General features: G+C 40.6%; 2 protein-coding genes across 6 annotated transcripts in view; both read left to right on the forward strand.

Moving 5' to 3' along the window:
* Window positions 1–10,460, forward strand: part of FRMD3 (FERM domain containing 3) — a 124,245-nt gene extending 113,785 nt beyond the window's left edge. For all 3 annotated transcript variants that reach the window (XM_053407818.1, XM_053407820.1, XM_053407819.1), the window contains one exon: window positions 6,860–10,460. In XM_053407818.1, the coding sequence (XP_053263793.1) occupies window positions 6,860–7,458 (599 nt within the window). In that variant the 3' untranslated portion in view covers window positions 7,459–10,460. The remainder of the gene's footprint in view (window positions 1–6,859) is intronic.
* A 5,026-nt stretch (window positions 10,461–15,486) lies between these two features.
* LOC128423245 (uncharacterized) overlaps window positions 15,487–23,398 on the forward strand; it is a 48,494-nt gene continuing 40,582 nt past the window's right edge. For all 3 annotated transcript variants that reach the window (XM_053408185.1, XM_053408187.1, XM_053408186.1), the window contains exons 1-3: window positions 15,487–15,813; window positions 18,783–20,905; window positions 23,017–23,131. In XM_053408185.1, coding sequence (XP_053264160.1) covers window positions 18,898–20,905; window positions 23,017–23,131 — 2,123 coding nt within the window. In that variant the 5' untranslated portion in view covers window positions 15,487–15,813; window positions 18,783–18,897. The remainder of the gene's footprint in view (window positions 15,814–18,782; window positions 20,906–23,016; window positions 23,132–23,398) is intronic.

The following is a 23,398-nucleotide window of genomic DNA, read 5'->3' on the forward strand; positions in this document are numbered from 1 at the left end:
AAAGCGAGATGAGCTCAAGTTTGACTGGATTTAACTATCCACGGGTCCTTTATGTTTACTTTACTTTTACATATCCAACCCCTTTGTGGTCAATAGTTTGTCCTGGCAACAAGAACTAGATCAGAATTTCTGTCCGTTGCAGATTAGTTCTTTTTCTACAATGCCGAATGGGATTACTCTAGGAAATGTAGCAGATGTTGCAGCCATGTCCCGGGTGCTTTGCTATCACTCTTCACTTTGCACAGGTCATTTCTTTTCTGCACAATATAATAAACTTCGGGTGCCAGTCTTTTCTTTAGCAGTTGCTAGTAAACCGTCAACACTGCACACCCCACTCTAAACCCTTAAATATGGTTACTGTGCCGAAAATAACGACAATGGAAAACCTGCAAATATTAAAGTCACAATTGTTTCTCTGACATTTTAGTGATTAAATGCAACCTTTTAATTTCTTCGTTCATTATACCTTACCACTAGAAGCTTGAAGTAACAATTAAAGAAACGGAAGAGCCTGCTGCTTAGTTAGAATGCTTGAGAGGTCAATACAATTTGCTTTTACTTAAATATGAGAGTTGTGAACTTCTACTGCCTGTTGATCCACTACACTGCATGATTGTGCAGTAAACTAGTTTAAAGGCTTTAGACCGGTATGTGCGGTGCAGCTGTTTACTAGCAACTGCTAAGGAAATGGTTGGTATTTGAAGTTAATTGTATTGTGTATTATAAGACAGTTGGAAAGCTCTAAAAATAGCCTTCTACTCTGTTCTTTGGTGGGCTATTTCTATTGGCTGGGTTCGAAGCCTGTTATTTGATTCATTCAGCAGGACTCTCCCAGGCTGAACGCAGTGGAAACTTAGCAAAGGTCACAGCCAGTATGGGTGACTAGTTCATAAGGCTGCCACAGAAAATAACAGCAATTATTCAATATGGTGAAATGCCTAGTCAAAATCCAGACCAGGAGAAGTATTCATTTGCGAATGGTTAACCATTGTAGCAAAGATGTGTGCATTCGCCTGCTGAGACATGGGTCTAGGATCACAGCTACAAGTGCTGGTAAGTTGAAGTGCAATTTTGCTTAGTTGTTTTATGGACAGAAAGGTCTGCTTTCAGTTTGTCATACTAATAAAGGTCCACATTTTGTGTGCAGTAAGCTATAGTATTAATATCTGAACTGTCACCCCCTCCCCCCCCAAAAAAACCCTGACACAGAATAGGATAGAAGAAGTAGAGGGTGGGGAAGGGTGATATAAAAGTCATACTCAGAGTAGACACATTGAAATCAATTGACTTAAAATATCACCCAGAAGTTTCAGAAGTAATCGCTTCTCAATGAGGCGATTCAGGAGTAAATGAAATCATCATTCCAGCCAACTACTTGAGTTGTCAAAGAAAAAGAAACTATAGGTATAAAGTTTTGGGTTTTTTAAAAAAAAGTTATTTCTGAAATTTACATACAGAACTATGAATCTAAGAAACTGAATTCAACAAACTACAGATGGTTCACTCCCATGGCATTTAATGTTTAGCCTTGGAATTATATACAACCAAGCACAAAGAGTTACAAACTTTAATTTTGTGCTGAAAACAAAGCTCTCACTGAAAGCATTAATTAATACTAACTTTTCTTAAAACTGCATGACATTGAGAAGACAGTTTTGAGTTGAGAAATATTTTCAAAAACATTACAGTCTCTGTGTGGAAAAAATACAGCACTCTGTGATGAATTCTAGGATGTTTTATTCTCCATGGAACAATATTAAAATCACTGTGATGTTTTACTTTTTTGTTAAAAAAAAAAAGGCAGCTCATGATCTTAGTCAAAATTCAGATTTTGTCAAATGTAGTTCACCAAAGCTAATAGATATTTTAAAAAGAAAGTATTAATTAATTAATTAATTAATTAATTGTAACACATTTTTATTTTTTTAAAAATCCAACCCAATAAATTTGCAGGTCAAATTAAAGCACTGGTGCTCTTTCTTGTTATTATGTAATCCAGCCTCCTTTGCAGCAGGCTAGGGGTGTTGATATTAGATTGGTTGGAGGTGTTTCTCCAGTTCTTCTGGATCAATCCCCTGTATCAATGACAGAGTGGCACTCCCCCTTTGGCCCATGTAACATGCAGGCAGGAGTGCCGTCAGTGAGATGCCCACGAGATATTTATCAGCAGAAGATCTTGAAACAGGGCATTTTGAAGGTTGGGAGGAGCTAAACAAGTCTCACTGCCATCACATGACAGCATTATGCCCAGTCTGGATCTGATTGCTGCACCAGCTCTAGACTGTCTTAGCAGTCTTACTGCCTCCGCCATCTGCCTCTGTTTCCATGAGTAGCAGGGCACCATCCTATAAACCCAGGCAGGGGAGGTTTGAATTGCAGCCTAAAATATCAGGGTTGTAAATATTGTTTATTGTAAACTAAATAAAATCCGGGACGCGGGTGGCGCTGTGGGTAAAACCTCAGTGCCTAGGACTTGCCGATCATATGGTTGGCGGTTCGAATCCCTGCAGTGGGGTGAGCTCCCCTCTTTCGGTCCCAGCTCCTGCCCACCTAGCAGTTCGAAAGCACCCCTAAGCGCAAGTAGATAAATAGGTACTGCTTTATAGCGGGAAGGTAAACGGCGTTTCCGTGTGCTGCACTGGTGCTGGCTCACCAGAGCAGCTTCGTCACGTTGGCTACGTGACCCGGAAGTGTCTTCGGACAGCGCTGGCTCCCAGCCTCTTAAGTGAGATGAGCGCACAACCCTAGAGTCGGACACGACTGGCCCGTACGGGCAGGGGTACCTTTACCTTTACCTTAAATAAAATCCACCTGCTTCTTCTTAAGACAGAACCCAGATTAGTTTACAGTAACACAGAACCATATTACAACAATAAAAGCATATTTCAAATAATAAAAACAGCAGCAGCAGCACTCCAAGTGAAGGAAGCAACATTTGAGCAAAGCGGGAGGGGAATAATAATAATAATAATAATAATAATAATAATAATAATAATAATAATAATATCAAAAGAGAAGGCACAACCAAGCAGTCCTAACTCTCTCCGAAGGCTACCATGTAAGCAGAGCTCTTAACAGTGCCTAAACGTATTCAGTGCTGAAGCTCTGAAGGCCAATTTAGGGAGGGCAATTCAGTTTGGGACTACAACTCCCCCCATCCCTAGCTAACAGGACCAGTGGTCAGGGATGATGGGAATTATAGTCCCAAAATAAATGGAGGGCTGAGTTTGCCCGTGCCTGTTTTAGAGAGATCAGCAAAGTCGAAAGCAAAGCATCAGGTTCTGAGAGAAGATCCCAGGCAGAAAGGACTCAATGAGTGGAAGTTGGGCAGAGCTGCTCTGATGGGAAGATGTCTGGGGTGTCAGATGGAGCTAGCCTCTTCTTCAATGTCTGTGTCTAGAATCCCCTATCCATCCATTGCTGTTGACTAAAAACCACACAGGTATTTCCAGTATCTGATATCTGGCCCCATCAAAGCATATACAGTTACTGGGGTTGCATGAGTCAGGCAAGCACACATGGCACCCTATCGCAGCTGTCAGTATCTCTTTAGAAAAGATCTCTAGCTAAAGTCCCATTCACATATACTGCCAGCAGCAAATTGCTTCCCATTCACACCTTAGATAAGGTCATTGTAACAAAGATGGAGAATTCTGATGCTACACTACTGCTGGTTGCTGATGGAGAACGTTGCCCACTAAGCGTCAGTATCTCACATCACCATAAGGAGGTGGACTATCAAGGATGCTAAGTCTGGATTCAATTGATAGGAAATGGTGTTTGGATAAGCACGATTCTGCTAATTCATCTACGGAAAAGCAGTGTTGGTGGTAGAATGCACTTCATGGTGGTTATTAATACTACATCAACTATGTCACTATGCAGGGAATTAAGAATTGCTGGTTCACTGCCCAGCACCTGCATGAAACAGCTGAGAATGCATATATGCCTTTATCAGAGACAGAAAAGATTGAAATCTCAAGATGAAAGCCAAACGAAACTGTTGCTGCACAAAGTACCAGTGTGACTACAGGAAATGTTTTAGACAATGAGAAGATGTAATGATAGTAGGAGAATTTACATCTAGGTCAGCAGCCATTCTGAGATCATTTATAAGTTCAGTTTCACATCTGCCATTTAAATGATTGATGAATCTGTGGTGTGTGTAAGACAGAAATGCAATTTTCAATGACTCTGCACAATATTTTAATTTATGCTATTGCAGGTAGAAAAATGCATGTACGGTTCCACTTCAATCTTCCTACTGCAGTTTTACCTTTGAACAGATGCATTCTGCCTGAAATGCTTTATTAGTTCTCTGCTTCTTTCTCCATATAGAACTGTATACATTTGGGAAAAGCTGTGGCTCTGTAAATTTGACACGTCATTGGAAAGCATCAGTTATATGCTTTAAATACATCAGTTATTTCCTTCACTCTCCCTTGCTCTGGTCTCCTGAAACCGATGTGGTTGGAAAAAATTATTATCATTTTCAGCTGTGTGTTTTTGCCCTTGAAATGAACATGTGGGTCTATATATTCACACCGACACTGGTATACATATTTCTATCCTTTTGGGGGAAAACGCTGATGAGGCTTTCTTTGGAGTTTGCCAGTTTCACCCACAGGCCAGAGAAGAACATGGATGAAATTGACAATTGTCTTCTACCCCAGAGACTAGAGTGGAAGGATAGTGAGGGAAATGGCAAGGAGGAGAGTGGGCAGGTAGTATAGAAAGGGTGATACACACTGAACCAGTTTGCACATAACACTAAACCAAGCTATGATTTAGCATGAATGTGTAGGCTTCCAGGGAGAAGAGTGTGGTCATGTTGCAATGTGTTTGGTGCTGTGCTTTAAGCCATGGTTTGGCATAGTGCACTCACGGAACCCTGGCTTGTGGTTTATCTCAATTCAGACAAACCATGAGCTACCAAAGTTTCATGATTTGTTCTGGTCACAGGGCAATACAGAAGACAAGTGTGTTTTCTCTTACAGCCGAAGAAAGTGTAGAAACAGTTGAAAAGCATAGCTTTTGTACATTGGGAAAATGTTCTCAAGTGACCATTAAGTACTTGAAAATGAATGTGTGATTTTGACTTAGGAGCTGCAACATCTCGCATAAAGTTTATTTGTTTCACTATCTATTCTCCTCTTTCGCCATCTAAATAGCTGTGTTTGTATAAGTGGCATTCTGAGCCTTACAAAACAGAAAATAATTATTCCCCCTGCATTGTGCTGTGCATACTCAGATAACTGATTTGGAAGAACAATAATTCATCATGTTTATGTGGGGGCACATTTGTAACCTTAATCTCATGTTAATCATTCAGGAATGGTAACTGATGATAGGATCTAGGAATTCTGCCAAATTTGTGCACAACATAGTTGGTCATGCAGTTGCTTCACTTCAGTTCCATCTGAAAAAAATCCTGTTCTCCGCAGTTGGAGTCTAAATACTTCTTTTGCAGAAGCTGAGATTGAGACAGTGTTTCTGCAGTTCATGACTAGTGAATGAATGTGGATAATACAAGCTGAGTTTTTTAATTGCTTTGGGTGTGCTTTCTATTAGTGCTTATCTGAGTTTAATGTTTCTCTTACATAATTAATTCAAATGGTGCAGTGTTGTGAAGTTTGATACCAAAAACAGAGCTTTCAATGTATTTTGATTTCTTGAACTTTGCCTTTGAGCTTTCTTCTTCTTTTCTATTGTCTAACCTAATGTGCAAGAGGGCGTGATGTGGGTGGGAAGGTATATGGGATGAGTGCCATTTTCATGGTACTAATGAAAATAGCTAAGACATGATACAGACACAATGTTGAAGGGGCAAATGTAAAAGCCAAAGTGAAAAATAACCAAAATGTGTCAATATCAAATAGTTCTATAAAGATTTATTTAAATTCACAATTACTGAAATATTCACAAAATTATAAACAAATAATTCGCCCTAAAACTCTTACAGCAGAGGTGTATTGTTGCATTTTAAACATATTGCTAGCAGGATTACAGATCACACTGAAATGTAAGCACTGTGGATTAAAATTCAGATTGGCAGACACATTTCAACTCCTTGGTCTTCTTCGGTGGCCAAATACAGAAAACAGTGTTTGCTCCTTCAAAGTTCAGTCAGAGTTCAGGTTCGCATTCATTCATACATGTGTTCTTTAAAAAAACATATGTCATATTTTGATTCGTCTTTTTTTCATGTTTAAGGTACTCCCCTAACAATAGTCTCTACACAGAGATGTATAATCTTATAAGAGGGAAGAAGTTTTTAATAGCCTTTTTATCAGATCCCTTACTCATAGAACTCTTTTCAGTCAGGTTTGAAGTTAAAAGACAGAAGTACGACCTTAATGTTTTATTGCACACAACACTGTATTATGTAGTATCTTGTCACATGGAACAGTGATTTATTATTCTGTCCTGAGAAACAGTATCATAAAGCTGGGAGAATATCTACTTTTATATGTATATATTGTAACCAACAGATGCTAAACTAATGCTGCATATTATTACACATTTTTCAGCAGATACATGTCGAATGTATCTGACAATACAAAGAACTGCTTGATTTCAAAACTATGGTTGCTGCCAACTGTGCAGTAACTTAACATTACCTTCAAAATTTGCAAAATATAGATTTGCATTTTTTTAAAAATATTCTAATATATACATATCACAATAGGTTGAGTTGAAAAGTTAAGAAGTTCCATTCATGTCAGTTTGAATTTTGAGTTCAGTAATTTTTCATTTTATGAACACTTGTTTCTGGAACCTTTCTTGTACTGTTTTGTTAGCATCTCTTTGAAATGTTTCACTGAGAGCTTAAATAGTCTATTTTAAATCTATTTTATAGGTATCCAGCTGCCCAAAGAAGATGATGTGTCAATACCTATGATAACTAACTCTCCTGCTAAGGAGGCAGATGATAGTTCAGATCTCTCTATCGAGGAGGATGAGAAAATCAAGGAAGAGCCTTTAACAATATCAGAATTGATGTACAATCCAAGCAGCAGCTTGCTTCCCACTCCTGTTAATGATGAAGAGATTGATCTGCTTTTTCAAACCTCCCCAAGGGCAGATCATGAAAAAGAAGATACAGATTCATTTGAGGAACTGGAGGCAGATGAAAATGCCTTTTTGGTTGCAGAAGAGGAGGAGCTGAAAGAAGCCCGGAAAGCACTTAGGTGGAGCTATAACTTTTTGATGGGCAACATGAAGATAAATGCTGTCCTGAAGAGTTTTTCCAGACTTCTTCTTGTTGGGCTTGGAATAATGCTGGTTGTTTTCCCTCTTCTACTTGTGCTCTTGGAATCAGATCTTGATATCTCCTTCCTCCATGAAATCCGCCAGACTCCAGAGTTTCGGCAGTTTCACATTGAATATTACTGTCCTCTTAGGCAGTGGTTGGCCTGCAAAGTAGACTTTGTTAGCCATTTGCTTGGCAGCTCCTAAACATTAAGAATATGTGACATGACTAAGGGCTATATTCAAAACTAGTGAATTTCAGTCAGTGCTAGGTGCTCATAAACATATTTAAGGCAATCAGCAAGTAGTTCTTCATTTTTAATCCATAATGGACCTATGAAGTTCTTAAGTTTCCTTTTCATAATTGAATTATTGATTTAGCTACATGGTGGCCTTTCAGTAACCAAAAAGCAGTTATTTTTTTCTTGCTTGCTTGTTTTTATCAATGACTGAATAGAACAGAAATTTATCATCTCTACCATTACAAGCCATGATGTACTAAATTTAATTAGCGACAAAAAGAGGGTGATGCGTTTGAATATACTCCTTAGTGAAACAATCTCCACTAACCAATGCCTATACAAGCAATGTTGATTGCTGAGGTTTTCTTTCTTGGTTTGAATTTTCATTAAAAAAAAATAATATTTTTATGTGTTTACAAAATTTTGGTAAATTTTTAGCAAAGTCAACTTCTGAAGATATTTAAGTGTACAGATTACTAAAACAAATGCACAAAGGCATGTCTTGGTTTTTTAAAATGTTTTAGCAAAGTTTTTTTTAAAGATTGGAGAATGGGGTTCTCAGACATCTGCACAAGATGGTGAGTAGATGAGGCGGAAAGTAGGCAGGGTCTGCTAGATAGAGTTGAAATGACAACACCATGTTTCTAAGGTCCAAACTACACATTGCAAAGCAAACATGGAATTCCCTTATCAATGGTGATGTAGGGGTTTCTTGCAGGGTTGAATTAACTGGCAGAAAGACGTGCTTAAGCCTTCTTGTGCCCAACTGTTCTCTCTTTTACCATGGTCATTTTCCTATGCTCTCCCACCTTGGTAGGCTCCAGGACTTGGAGATGCCCAGCTGTATGGGGAAACAGCCTAGAGGGGAAATATCCAGGAGAGAATCTTTAATTAAGCTCTTCTTTCTGTTCTTTGATCCTGCCCAGCAAATCTCTATGGCCTCTGCAATCACATCAGCTGCCAGATATATTGGCTTTCCAAATGCATGGTGTATAATGTGTAGTTCTGTCCTGGCAGTTCTAAAGCTGAAGAGAGGTGAGTACTTTTCATAAGATGACAGTTCAGCTACTCCTGTGATTCACCACTTGACTCAATGGTAATGAAAGGTCTTTGCAGGGCAGTGGAAGTACAGTTCTGTAAGAGGTTTTGGGATTAACTGTAGATTGTTGTACATAACATAGAAACATGCAGATATAAAAAACTAAAAGTCTAGGTAGGCCTACTTAAATATATAAAACTTAAAAATACACTGGTCTCTGAAAACAGAGACAGACTTTATGAAATGCATCCTACCCCCTGAATCCCAAGCATCTAAAGATGATTTTCTTAGTTCTTGATTCCTTTTATTACTATTTCATCATGATGTATCCCAGAGTTTCTTAGTTCTTGATTCCACTCATTACTGTTCCATCATGATAAATCCTGAGTCACCGTTTTATGTTATTATTTCTTGTGCATGCTAACTCTCTTACCTAATATAAGTGACAATGGATGCACATAGTTCGCTCATAAATGTGTCCCTATGACAGTAGTGTGTGGTTATCTTTGTTGTCTTGATGTGCTGGAGGTTTTGTGCCTGTGTAGCTCCAAGTACTTCTAAGAGGCTATAAATGCATAAAACCTCACGTGTGTAGAAAAGATCAGTAAGTCCCGGTGCCCAACTTTGGAAAAAAACAAAACAAAAATATTTTGTATTCTCCAGTTTGGATTTCCTGACACAGGATTATTCTCCCCCTGTATCTAACTGTATCAACCACAGGACTCTTAAAGCCAATAGACTGATTTTCTGCCAGTATGAAAAACACAACATTAGTTCCATTATTGCTGTAAGAATTGCTGCTATTTATGATTTATATGGAATTTATCAGTGTATAAACTACTCAGTTTTTAAAAAACAATTTCCCTTCACAGCAACCTATTGTGGTAAGGTTATAATGTTGTTGTGTATCATTTAACCAGTTGGGCCTTCATAGTGTTTTATCCATGAGGAGTGTGAATCATGTTTAACATGTGAAAGCAGCACAATCCTAAGTCACAACTGAACGTGATTAAGCCCTTCTTATTCATCTGCAACCCATAGGTGCTCAACTGCACATCAGATTGTGTCTGTAATTTGCCCAATGAAGGCTTAACAATTCTTTCCTGAGGAAACATCAGGCATTCTGGTGAAGCTTCAAGTATATTCTCTAGCTCTAGAGAATGTAAGTAGCTGTTGGATCAGGAGGTAAAACTGCTATTTGTTTCCTCTTTTTGTGCAGTCGGCTACTTTAGAATTGGGGGGGGGATTTACATTTGCTTGCCCCCTATCCCTTTAAAAGGTACCAGATATCTTTTTAAAATAAGCTTTTCTCAACAGTAACTATCTGCTGTTCTCTGCCTCTCTTAAACCTTGCAAACAGTTGCTGATCAATAGTTTTTATTGCATATTTAATTCTTTAACAATTCCTGAATCCTTTCTATTGAAACATAAATCCACTTAGGACACATCTGCCTTTGGTTCCCAAAACAAAGATAACAGACACCTGCATTTTAGGCACTGTGATGATAGAATTAGGCAGTACAGACTTTGCATATAGTGTACTAAAATAAAACCAAGTTCTATTCTGAGTCCTACAGATATATAAATTTACTGAGCCCCTTAATTATAATCACTTAGGTTCCTGGCTTCTAAAATGTAGTCTTGTTGATGTCATAGAGCGCCAGGAACATTAGAAACATTTGTTTGTATGATTTGATTAGGGAAGGGTTGGGTTGCATGAGGAACAGATTACCTCAGAGAATGGACTGTGCAATAAGGGTACATGTAGGGTTAGATGCAAGTGCATGTACATGAATGCCTAGATGTATATACACATCCTTGATCCTGTAGAGCTTTCCCAAGGTGAATTCTACGGAATTATGGACACACCTTTTCTACATAACAGAGAGAACTGAGAAGCTGGGAGAGTGTGTGTATATAATCAACAGCATGTAGATAGATAGATAGATTCTTTATTGTCATTACACACGTGCAACATTGCACAAGTGCAACGAAATTGGATGCCATCCCTTAAAAACAACAAAAGCAAAACAACAACAACAACCAACAAACCACATTCCAGCCACACCCACACCCATCAATCTCCCAGGTCACACTATCTGTACTGCATAGACTGAAGCAAAGTCTTGTCTCCAGTACTGGAAATGTCTGGCATATGAAGAGTCCATAGGTACAGTATTGTGTATTTCTGTCTGTGCTTGGAATATATTGTAAAACGTTATGTACTTGAAATCTATTTTGTGATTTGTCTAATATTTATAAACACAACTCTGGGAAGAATTAAATAGGGTTTATTTCGTTAAATGCAAACACACACAAAAATCTAGGGGGAAACGTACCTGTAAACTTGGGCCTTATCTTTGTAAAGTTCACATTTCTATGTCAACATCTTGATTGTTTTATATGTTACTATAATGACAGGACTCCCTAATAAAAGTATGTTGAAAAAGCCATTCTTCAATGTTATGCTCCTTATTGTGCAATAAAGTTCTTTGCAGAAGGAGAGTCGCTGCGTTATTATGGCTTGCATCATAATCATCACATTTAGAGGGGGAAACACATTAATGGCACAGTCCTCAGACTTGATATGCTAGCTTGGGGCATAGGATTAGGTGTGCTGACAGTTGTAACAGCCCATGTAATGATGTCACTACTAGAAGATACAACAACAGTATTTAGAGTGAGACCGTAATAAATCTACACCTAAATGAGGTGTAGGTGAGGTTACAGGGAACCAGACATAGGGCCTTCTTGGTAGTGGCGCACACCCTCCCTTCAGATGTGAAGGAAATAAGCAGTTATCCTATCTTTAAGAGACATCTGAAGGCAGCCCTGTTCAGGGAAGTTTTTAATATTTAACGCTGTACTGTTTTTAACATTTGATTGGGAGCCGCCCTGAGTGGCTGGGGAGACTCAGCCAGATGGGTGGGGTATTAATAATAATAATAATAATAATAATAATAATAATAAATGAAATTAAACTCACACCATATTATTCACGGCAATTATGTTTACTATATTTCAGAAACGGCCACCCAACTTCTTCGAATCATTCCATCTGCGCTTTCCAGGTAGAATGATTCCCCCTCTCCTCCCCATGTTCCTTTGGGGGTTCCTCTGACACACACTCCTAGCCAATTTGGGGGGCTGTGAGGGGCTCATGGGGGGAGCAGAGGAAGAAAAACTCAATTGCACAAATGGAAATCCTTCACAGAGCTTCTGATGATGGGGCTGGCCCTATGTATGGCATGCAAGAGGAACTCGCTATAGTACTTTCTTTATTTATAACTAATAGAAAGTGGCCAGCATTGCTTGGGAATTCTAACAAGAAAGAAAATCAGTGCAATTTTGAAACCAGTGGTTAAAATCTGTGCAGCTCTGAAAGGTTCAGTCCATCATCTTGATTCAAAATGGCGTCCATACAGTGACAAAAACCTGCTCCTTGATCTCAGGAACTGTCATGCAAAACTTGCTTGATAGCTTAAGAGGTGTGAAAATCCACCGGGAACAGGCAAAGAAACAACACTTTCCAAAATATATAGTAGATACCTATTTATATTTATTACATCCAGACTTTCTTCTAAATAGCATGCATAGGTCCCCATCCATTCTGTCCTCCCGTCGATCTTTGGTGCCTTAGGAGAAAATATGTTAAAAGGAATATGTATCAGTATTTGAGAGTTAGGTATACTTGGCAATGGCATCCTGACAATGAACCACTCATAGTTTTACTTATCATACTTAAAATGGTTAGGGAAGAATCAAGAGAATATGTCTTTGTAAAATGGGGATGGTTCCGCTTCAGGAATTTTGTTTCATGAAAGCATCACACAGATGGTAAGTGAAACCAAACAATGATGAGTCAGTGCCATCTTCTGACCTTTTAGCATAATCCTTGTCTAATGGATGCTGATTACATTTATTACCCAGCCTTCACCAGCAGGTTCCAAGGCAGGTTATAACCGATCACAGTCACAGGACTAACATAACATCCATTATGAATATAGTACCAAGAACCATCATGGGTTAATATATTAGGCAACTAGAAACCCTTAATAAAAAACAATGGCTAATCTGAAAATTAGGATTTGGATGATTTTTTATGGAGATGTCAGGGATTGAACTCGGGACCTTCTGCATGCAAATCAGATGCTCCACCACTAAGCTGTGACCCTTCCCTCAGCTTCTCCTAGGTGATAAGGATAAGGCAAGGGATGGAACAGAGGCAGTCCAGATCACTAGGCAACCATAATAAGCTAACTGCAATCCTATTCATGTCTATTCTAAAGGAAAGTCCTATTGAGATCAATTATTCCCAAGTGGGTATGGTTTTGTAGCCTTAATGTCTCTGAACTGGAGTTTGGTCTTCCTCTGTTTAGTCATTTGGTACACATACAATTTTGACATTTTGGAGTTAATTCGTTCAACACATTTTTCACTGTAGGATCGGCTCTAAGCATACATAGATATGTGCTGATATCAGTGCTTTTTCTTGGAGGGGGGCACAGGTACGCATATCCCTAAACATTTTGTGAATCTAAGTTTGACCTCATTGAGGGGCAGTATTTCAATATGAGTAGGAAAATGAGAGCACTGGCTGATATGAACAAGTGTAATGCATGATCTGGGCGACTGCAGTTGGTCAGCAGCAATTGGCATTGTCACAAAAGCTGCAGCACATATGGAATTTGCTACTGACCATCAGTGCTTTTTTAAAAGACTTATAGTAAAGTTATAGTAAGCGCCACACTTTTAACACACTTAAAACATTGTCCAGTGATAGTACGGAACATGAAGCTCCAGTCTTGCCTCCTGTGGCTCAAGGAGGCTTTCACAGGGACCCAAGCAGAAATCTCTCCAGGCCTGCAGCCTGTGATGCTTTTAACTGGAAATGCAGGGGTTGATTGGGAAACCTATATGCAAAGTATGGGCCCTGAGTGATGGGTCCTCCCCACTTAGAAAAGTAAGAGAAAAACAAAGCTACCCGCCCCAACATTATTTTGAAACAAGCTTTTAAAAATGCAGACAACAAACACACAGACCACTTTGTAAAAGAAATATGCTACCATCTTTGGTAAATCACTGAAATGCCTGTGGAACAACTAAAGTAAAATAGCTTGATTCTGGGACTACTAGCAACAATGGCTTAAATTGCAAAGGATAATCTTACTGTGGAAATATTGGATACACAGACTACATAGTCTATAGTAGATTATATAAAGTCAGAGAGAAATACTGGGGTCTATACTTGTTTTAGAATATGAGCTGAAGCTTGAACTCCCACATAAGAAATAAACAGCAACTGGAGAGGGATGTTCAACTAAGGCTTGTTCAGAAGAGACCTCGTGAAATTAACAGACTTAACTTAGCCCTGTTAATTAATGTAAGTATTTGTGCACTACTACAGCTAGTCTTTATGCAGGACTCCAGGGCCCTTGGGTTCAAAATGAGGAAGCACAGCCATCTATGGAGGCATTTCTGACAGTAATGGCAATCAAAGGTAAAAAAACCCCTGAGCCACTCTGAGCACCTCTCCCATTCATGTTTCCTAATAATTTGGAGATATTAGACGAGACCGAAAAGGAAAGCTGTCCATCTCGTACTGCCAATATGCAAGTCAATGGTGCAACAAAACCATGTCCAGCTCTAGTTGCCGCGCCCAGAGAGCTGGAAAAGGTTCAGAACAGGGTAGGCAAAATACTCAAGGGGTTGGAGGAAGGGTTGAAGTATCTGGGGCTTTTTAGTTGGGGTGTGTGTGTGCGTGTTACAGGTGTAGACAAGTTATGCAAGGCGTAAAAGATGATGAGAGCACAGCAGAGGTTATATTTTCTGAGAATCCTCCGGAAAAACCATCTCTCAGAGGACCTGTTGACGGCATTTTACCATTGTATTGTGCAGAGTGTATTAACTTGTGGTCTCTGTGTGTGGTTTGGGAGCTGCAGGGTCAGGGAAAAAACAATGCTGTCCAGGGTTGTAAAGACTGTGGAGCGAATAATTGGGTGCACTCTTCCCACCTTGCATCAAATCTATGCTTCCAGGTGCCATAAGAAAACTGCAGAGATGGCGCGGGATAGTGCGCACCCCGGAAATGATCTCTTTCAGCTTCTGCTGTCTGGAAGAAGGTACAATGGTACCTCGGGTTAAGTACTTAATTTGTTCCGGAGGTCCGTTCTTAACTTGAAACTGTTCTTAACCTGAAGCACCACTTTAGCTAATGGTGCCTCCCTCTGCTGCGCCGCCAGAGCACGATTTCTGTTCTCATCCTGAAGCAAAGTTCTTAACCTGAAGCACTATTTCTGGGTTAGCGGAGTCTGTAACCTGAAGCATCTGTAACCTGAAGCGCATGTAACCCGAAGGAAGCACTGTACAGGGTTATAAAGACTAGGACTAGCCGCCTGAGAAACAGTTTCTATCCAAATGCGATTTTGGTTTTAAACGCAGTGTAAGGTAGTCTTTATGTGAGTATATTGTATTCAATTATGGGGTATCAGAGTTTTTAGGGACTGACCAGGCTGGGATAGCTGGGAAGGCAGGCATGTGGGTTTTTGAATGTCTGGTGTAGATTTTTTCAATTTCGTTGTTCTGTTTGGGACAATGACAATAAAGATTATCGTCTCGTCTCGTATTTCTCTCGCCCAACTGCTATGACCGATAAGAAAGTGGAAGAATAAAGCTCATTTTCTTCGTCAGGGTCACGGCGCCTCCCAGTGGAGCCAGCAGGCCTGGGCCGGTTTTTAGTCCCTTTCCTCGAAGCCCCTCGAGCCTCCATCTCCTCAGCGCCTCGAACTCGCAAGAAAGTCCAATGTGTTCCCAGGGAATTTGGCGGCGCCCCGGCAGGGAAGCGACAGGCTCCTCTGCGCCATATGCCAAGGCAGCTGGACCCCCTTTCCGAAGCGGGTTCGAGCTGGCGACCGCTTCGCGCAAAGGGGCCGCACGAAACCGGCGCGAAACGAGGAGAGCCGCTTGGCGCCCCTGAAATGAGAAGCGCGGAGGGGAAAACCGACGTCCCTCTCTGGAGGCTAAGCCGCTTCCCCGCCCGCTTTGCCGACTCCACCCCCAGCGGCCGGTTTCCACGGGGACAAGAGCCCCGCGCCGGAGGCAGAAGGAGGCGGCTGAGGCGGCACCCGCAGCCTCCCTCCCTGGCCGCTCCTGCGGGTCGCGGGCTGGAGAGGCGCCGCGCGGGACGGGGCTCCCTCGCGAACCGGGGCGCCCTTCTCCCCGCGCTGACAAGGAGCACCCCGCTCTTCCCAGGCAGTCGGGCCTCTGCCGCTTGGTGAGGAGGTGCGTTTCCACTCGTAGCCCCCCGTCGGGGACGCGGCTGGCTCGAGGTTTTCTCCTCAGAGGAGAAGCCCCGGGTGCAGCCCGGGCATCGTCCCGCTTCGTCCCGCCTTCGGGCCCTTAGTTCGCCCCCCTCTCGGGCACTTGCTGAGGCGAGCCGGCCGTTCCTTCCGCTGCTCTCTACCCTTTCGCGTAAAAAGAGAAATAAACCTCGCGTAAGCCCCGTGCATTTTCTGGGCGTGAATCTCTCACGCCTCGCCAGAAATTCGCGGGTTTTGTGAAGGGGCGAACTTGGCGAGGGACGCGCGCGCGGGGCCAGATCGGATCTTCTGGGCTTTGAAACCTCGCCTGAGACCTAGAAACGCTGCCCTTAAACAACAAACCGGGTTCCAGAAAGCACATGACAGCTTCTGGGCAGTATCCAGCACCTGAGAGCAGTGCCGGATTTACCTATAAAATTTAACGGGGGGGGGGGGAGCTGGATGTACCTTTCCAAAATATAAGATTAAAAAACAACTTCTTTATTTTTATTTCAGTTCAACAATTACTTTGATAAAATACAGATTTTGTTATGTGCAAATAGCTTTAGATAACCTATTAGGTCCATAAATTATCATATGCAGTGGTGTCCAAACTTTTTTCAAAGAGGGCCAGGTTTGATGAAGTGAAGGGCCGTGAAGTTGTTGCGCTTTTTTATGATTTTACCCCAAAAGTTGTTGAGCTTTTCTTAGGATTGAAGTTGTTGAGGGCTTTTTTTTAGGATTTTACCCCAGGAAATAAACTGCCACAGGGGCTGGATTAAAATGACCAGGGGGCCGGATTAGGGCCCCAAAACGGACTTTGGACATGCCTGCCATATAGCATATATTCAACACAAAAAGCAGTGACAATTTGCTGTTGGACATATAAAGGGCCCCATTACCTTCAGTAGCTGAGGGCCTCATCAAACCAAAATCCGGCCCTGCCTGAGTGCATTCGCTGAACTTTGATATATTTGTGCAGCACAGTGCTCTTTTTCTAGAAAAAGAGGTGTTGGATTTGGCCACGATCTTCTCCCTTGTTCTCTTTGAATGGTGGAGCTGAGCTCCAGTGAGCTCCGGCTCTAAAAAAAAGCCCTGTTTATATGTTATGGAGTTGCAGCATATTGTATTTCTATATAACCTCACACAGCAGCATGTTGGCATATGGAAAGGGTTTACACAGCACACAATGGCCTCATTGCCAGGGAATTTTGATGCTGTGAGACATGTTTTCCCCTCTGTCTTAAGATCCAAGTAACAGTGGACTCATTGCCTTCGGTTGTTAATTAGCGTAAGGCAATCACGACAACATGAGTTCATCTAACCCTCTTTTTGAAAAGTCACTGGTGCCTTCTGGGAAATGAAAAAACAAGCTGTATGCATTATTTTTCTGCCTGTCTTCTCCAAATCACCCCTTGATGCCTTTGTTTCCTCATCTTTGTCTCTTCCTCCTAGACTTAACATTTATTTCCCATATGGGCTGCCCTTCTCAATATTGAAGCAATATTGAAAGTGAACTGAATTAATATCCTGTATACAATATTATATTAAAACAAGAGTACAATCAAGTTACACCTTTAGGTGGCAGCTTGAGACTATATTTTATTTTGAAAATGAATACACAGTTTTGTTCATCTGTAATTACTATATTTGACATGGGAGACATGTGCCCAGTTTTGATTTGTTACAGTCCACCTTTTCTTTATTCAAGGAAAGGAGACCTGTGCTTTAGGTCAAAGCAACCAGCCTTACTTAGTTAGTTAAACTGGGAGATAATGACCTGCCCAAGATGACCCAGTTGGCTTTGTGGCCAAGTGCATAACTGAACTTAGCTTCCACATAGCTCAAATGGCCACTGCACCATACTGATGTCTTTCTCTTCTTGATTATGTGGTTGAAGTAGCTTGGTTTTCTTTTAAAACAATTTCTGGGCCTCAATCCTGAAAAAGGTGTGTTCAGATATGAAGCTTTCATGTTGCAGCCAGCCTATACAGTGTTTTTATCATTACCCTTTCTAGTAGTGAGCTCAGGTGCTGAATGCTGACAAGATTGTAACAGAATCGGGACTACTAGGAATCAAGAGGGAGGTACAGAGTTGTTTGGGAATTCCTGATTCTTGGAAAAGGACAGAAATATTTTTGGGGAAACCCCTGAAGGCCCCCCAAAAGCCTCCCTTATACAAAAACCAAACCCACCATTGAGAACTGGTCATGCTCACTTGCCCCAGAATGTGACTGTCAGCTAGAAAAGAAAATGTGGGGAGGGGAGAGACAATAGTGGGATGTCCTGGTTCCACTTAGCTTATACTATTCAATATGTGACTCAGTGAAACATTTTGTTTCATGCCTACTTGCTCCTTCTAATAACGATCTTTGGTGGCTGAGTGCCTATACATATAGCAGTGAAACTCAGTAGCAGAGAATTCTGCATATCTAAGGAGTCTCCCAACAAATACACACACACACACACACACACACAGAGCACGCAGTCCAATAAAGACCCATGGGGTTCCATCAATATAGATAGCAGTTGAGGCTATAGAGGTAAGAATTAGGACTAGATCTGCTTAGCTTCAGCAAAACCACAACATTTGTACAAATAATTCATTGGGCCCACCATATTGTTTGTTTTTTCATGCATGGTATTGATAAGCCATCTTACAACTACGTTTTTAGGACATCTCACTACAAGATATTAAAACCATTTGAAATGCATAAACAATGAATTTTTGTTCTTCTATTAACCTGATTCTGCTTGACACTTCAGTGGGCTGGTTTTTGCTACAATCTTGTTGGTGATCCCTACCTATTAGACAAATGCAAAGGTTAAGAAGGTGACCCTGACTGTAAAATTTATGACAGAATAGACATTTTACCCATGTGGACTATCCTGTTTGCACTGCCAATAAATAATTAGAATAGCTTTCATGTATAACTGTGTTTGTTTCAACAGATGGAGCATCTGTCTCCTAAGGTAGAATCACTCTGCTGGAAGTGAAATTGATACGGCATGTACACAGAATCTGACATTCTTACGACTTAAGCGGCTAACTTTCTATGGAAGGACAATGTCTGGCACTGTTGGTGATGCTAATAGACCAAATTCAGTCAAGGCCAAAGGTATCCCATTACATTCTGTAGCTAATGCTAGCATGGGCTTTCAGCAGCCCAACAAGTCGCTAAGCAGAGGAAATAATTCAATTCAGAGACTCTCTAGAGTGAGCTATCCAAGAACGGAACAAGAAACAAGTAACACAAATGAACCACCACACAGAAAATGTTTAAGCAGTACCTACATATCAAAATTGGATAATCAACTACTTGAGGATGCAAGCATTCCTGAGACACAGAAACTGGGAATGGTTGCAAGCTGGGCAGAATTGTTTCATGATACATCTGTTGTTTGGGACAACCTGCTGGAAACTGGAAAATCTACCTTGGATTATGATACAGTGGTTCAAAATAGCAGTGGTGAAGATGCCATAAATAAAAATGCTGATGATTTGGAAATGAAGTTATTACATGCACATGTTTTAAATCCTTTCATAGCCTCTGAAAATAGCTCGGCGCGTGCTAAAAGATGTACTCCTCCTGTTTTTTTATGTTGTAATACGTCACCTCATCCTTGCAAGAGTTCTGCTCAAGCAACTAAGCCTGAGAGAGAAGGAAGGGATATTATGCTTTCCACCAACATTTCAGAAGAATGTGAAGTTGAGGATGACATGCATAGTAGCACAAGAGAAGCCAGTTCTTTAAATGCTCATAATGTAGATGATTCATGTACAATTACAGTGGACCTGCACAAAAATGAAACTTTTTTTTGGCCTCCTCTCAGTGATAGTTCAGATGAGGAATTTGCAGATGTGAAGACTGATTGTCTAAAACTACCAGAGAGCAAGGAACGCACAAGCCCTCTCAACAGTGATGTTGAGGCAGAAAATATTAAACTCATCAATTTATCTGTGCTGGAAGGCAGACACTCCTTCACAAAAAGTTCTGACATCTGTGAAAAATGGAATCCAGGAACAGAAAAGCTCTTGGAGATCAAAGAAAACAAATGCAAAGATTTCATGTGGACTCTCAAACCTAAAGCTTCCAGTGGGACCAATGATGTTGGAGAGACTACAGACAAAAACATCCCTTTTCATCTCAAAGTAAAAAAAGATGCGTTAAGGGATGGGAGTTCAGACTTTCAGCCTCTAAAGAAAGGCATCGATCAGAGAAATGCATTTAAATCTGAGCATATGCTAGGGATGGTTAAAACTCTAGAAAGGAAGAATATCACAGAAGAACAAGCAAATAGTACATCTAATGGAAACCACTGTAACAGAGAAGAAAGGGAAACAGAATTTAAATTCCTGATGAAAGATCCAGCCATGCAAATTAAGAGTTTCTGTGGGAACACATTATTGAACCCTTCAGAAAACAGTACTTCAGTCTGTTTGAATCACAGTTATAAAAGCACTTGCTTGGGCAGTAGTAGTGACTGTGTTTTGTTAGACATGCTTCTCCAGTTTACTGATAGTGTAGAACATAAGTCCAATACGGTTCCAGTATATGTGCACGGTGATATACATGAAAATGTTTCTGAGGGTGTTGCAAAATCAGTAGTAGGTGCTAAAAAGAATACAGAAGAATTTCTTGTCCCAAGAATAAAAGCTCATGGTGATGAGAAGCTATTTTGGAATGACAAATCCCAGTTTGATTCCAACCACAGCGATAGTGTTTTGGCAAAATATTACTTGTATTTGAGTTATCTCAACAAGTCCAAAAGGCTTCAGCAAGAGGTTGGTGGCAATCTTCTCTCTTGTCAACAACATTTTGGAATTTCTAAAGAAGCAAAAATATCCGCACTCGACTACCATAAGGGTGGTAATATGTATGAGCATAAGGCTACTGAATATACGAACGATGACGTAAGCTACTGTGAGGATAAAAGTTCTGAGGTTCTAAAACAGCAAAGCCTTCCTGAAAAACAGGAATCAAAGTCTTCTTTTTCATGTAACAGTCCTGAACATTTATCTAATCTATTATTGACGGAAAAGAAACAATTGGAGAATGGACACATTTTGAAAGGTAAAAATAGACTGATGTTGTCTAACAGGATTGTGATATATATATATGATTCCCCCCCTTTTGCATAAAATAATGTGTCAAAATAGCTACATTGTTGTGAACATGGAATATAAGTAGATATCTGCCAAATTTCATGGAAATGGCTTTATTTCTATACAGGCTGTGGGGTCTCAGTTTTCTGTGTTATGAACATAGCCTTCAACCCGTTTGTAAACCCATAAACACACAAAATATGATTTATTGTTTTAAAACTCATAGCCTACGCCAATGCGAAGACAACCTAGGCTGCACTTACTTAACTGAGTGCACGCACCACTGAAGACAGTGACACTTTTGAGAAGATGTATATAGGATTGCACTTTCCATATGTTGCACGTCAAACTTTTAAGTGCCTTCAGTTAAGCTTCTGTAGCACCCAGAGGCTACTATGTGTGTGCAAAATGAGTTTGAAAATTACTCTAATGATGACCTGCCTCCTTTCTCAGGGACTTTGTATGGGGGAAGAGATGCCTGCCTGTTAATGTACTCACCAGCTCCCAGTCTTTCTAGCCACTAGGAGTGGTTTGGACCTTCACAAAAAGATGGAGAACATTTAAAAAAGGCAGCCCTTTGACCACCTCATAATAATGGAAGAATATTTAAAAATCAACATTTTTATGTGGATTTTCAGAAACAACCAATAATATGGAGCTGGCCACATGCAGAACTGAGACACACTGTAAATAGACTGATCTATCCATTCCTAGCAAAAGGCTAGGAAATGCCGGGAATTATGAATGGATATCTTTCCCAATATATTATTTATTTGTTATGATTCTACTTAATAACACTAGAAGAATTCTGAGTGACCTGGTCCCATGCTATTCTAGTAATGTTTATAGCGTGGAACCAATATTGGGTGGGGTGAACCAGATGGCACTGCCAGTTCTATGTTCATCCATATAATGGATATGGCTCCTATGCTTCTGCAATAATGCATGGGCAGAAAAAGAAGGCAAAAAACAAGCAGGAGTGCATGGGCAAAACAACTGTTTACATTGATCAACATAAAGCTTAGGAAGGCTGGTTTCAAGCCAGATGGGTTATTGCTTGGTCTAATTGCTATGACACCGCTCTTGATAACAGAGTAGGGGTGGAAGTCCTCTTCTGGTCACTCATGTAAGGAGAAGCTGAGCATGTCACACTGCTCTACATTTTCTGGACCAAAACAAGTGGGATGTGGGAACTCTGTGGTCTGTTCTCCCAACACTTTGTCATCATCAACCAGCAACTGGATCAGAGCTCTAATTTCGATTGGAACAGAAGGTGAGCTTAAGGGAGTACAGTACAGTTTACCCTTTCCCTTCCTGTGCTGATTTTGTGACGGAATCTCCCTTCAACTCCCTTTATCATGCCTGTTTTCAGCTCCTAAGCAGAGCTAATAGCAGTTTGGAGAGGGGAGATTGATTGTGGAAGTAGGGGAGAAGAGTTAAACTATCTCCCTAGCACCACCTCTGCTGTCAAAATCAGAGCATCCACAGCTGTTTTTGAGCTTTACTTTCTAATTTATTTTATGAAAATATTGGGAGAACTGACTATGGATCTCACAGACCATATCTGTTTTGGCCATTTTAAGTTGCCTTTTGTACCATCCATGCCTTACGCTTGGCAGTGAATTAAAAGAGAAGATGGTCTGAATATATATTTGGGAATGAATTCATATGTAAATATTGGCGCTGTGGTCTAAACCACTGCGTCTCTTGGGCTTGCCGATCAGAAAGTTGGCAGTTTGAGTCCATGCAATGGGGTAAGGTCCTATTGCTCTGTCCCAGATAAATAGGTACTGCTGCAGTGGGAAGGTAAACGGCGTTTCTGTTGCACCAGAAGTGGTTTAGTCATGCTGGCCATGACTTGGAAAGCTGTCTGGACAAACACCAGCTCCCTCGGCCTGAAGCAAGATGAGTACCGCACCCCATAGTCACCTTTGACTGGGCATAACCATCCAGGGGTCCTTTATCTTTACCTCATATGGAAATACGCATCCATGTTTGTAGATGATTATGTCATAACCCTTGAGTCTGCTTTTATTGTTATGACTATGGAACTACCTGTGACTGCATTGTCTTTTGTAGGCAAGAAGCTTTTGGGGGCCATGAAAATCAGCACAGATGCGGTTGGTTTTAAGAGGTGTTCTAAGAGATCCAGCACTGTATGTGCATCTTTCACACAGAGAGAGCTGAAGCCAAGGTTTGCCCTTTTATGTTTTAATATTTACCACCCAGTGATGTATTATTGAATGTATTTTGTTGGCTTTTGAAAGAAGGATGGGTTTACCCTGATTCCCTGAAGATAGCCTAAGTGAAATGTCTGTGTTAATTTCCCATGATGTCAAGATTAAAGTTTTACAAAGGAACTAATAGACGATCCCTTAAAAAACAATGGTTTATGTCTTAAAGAGAACTTTGATTTATTGTGGTTTTCCCTGCAGACTTCTTCTCATTTAATTTAAAAGGC

Source organism: Podarcis raffonei, chromosome 11, assembly GCF_027172205.1.
Source record: "Podarcis raffonei isolate rPodRaf1 chromosome 11, rPodRaf1.pri, whole genome shotgun sequence".
Taxonomy (NCBI): Eukaryota; Metazoa; Chordata; class Lepidosauria; order Squamata; family Lacertidae; genus Podarcis; species Podarcis raffonei.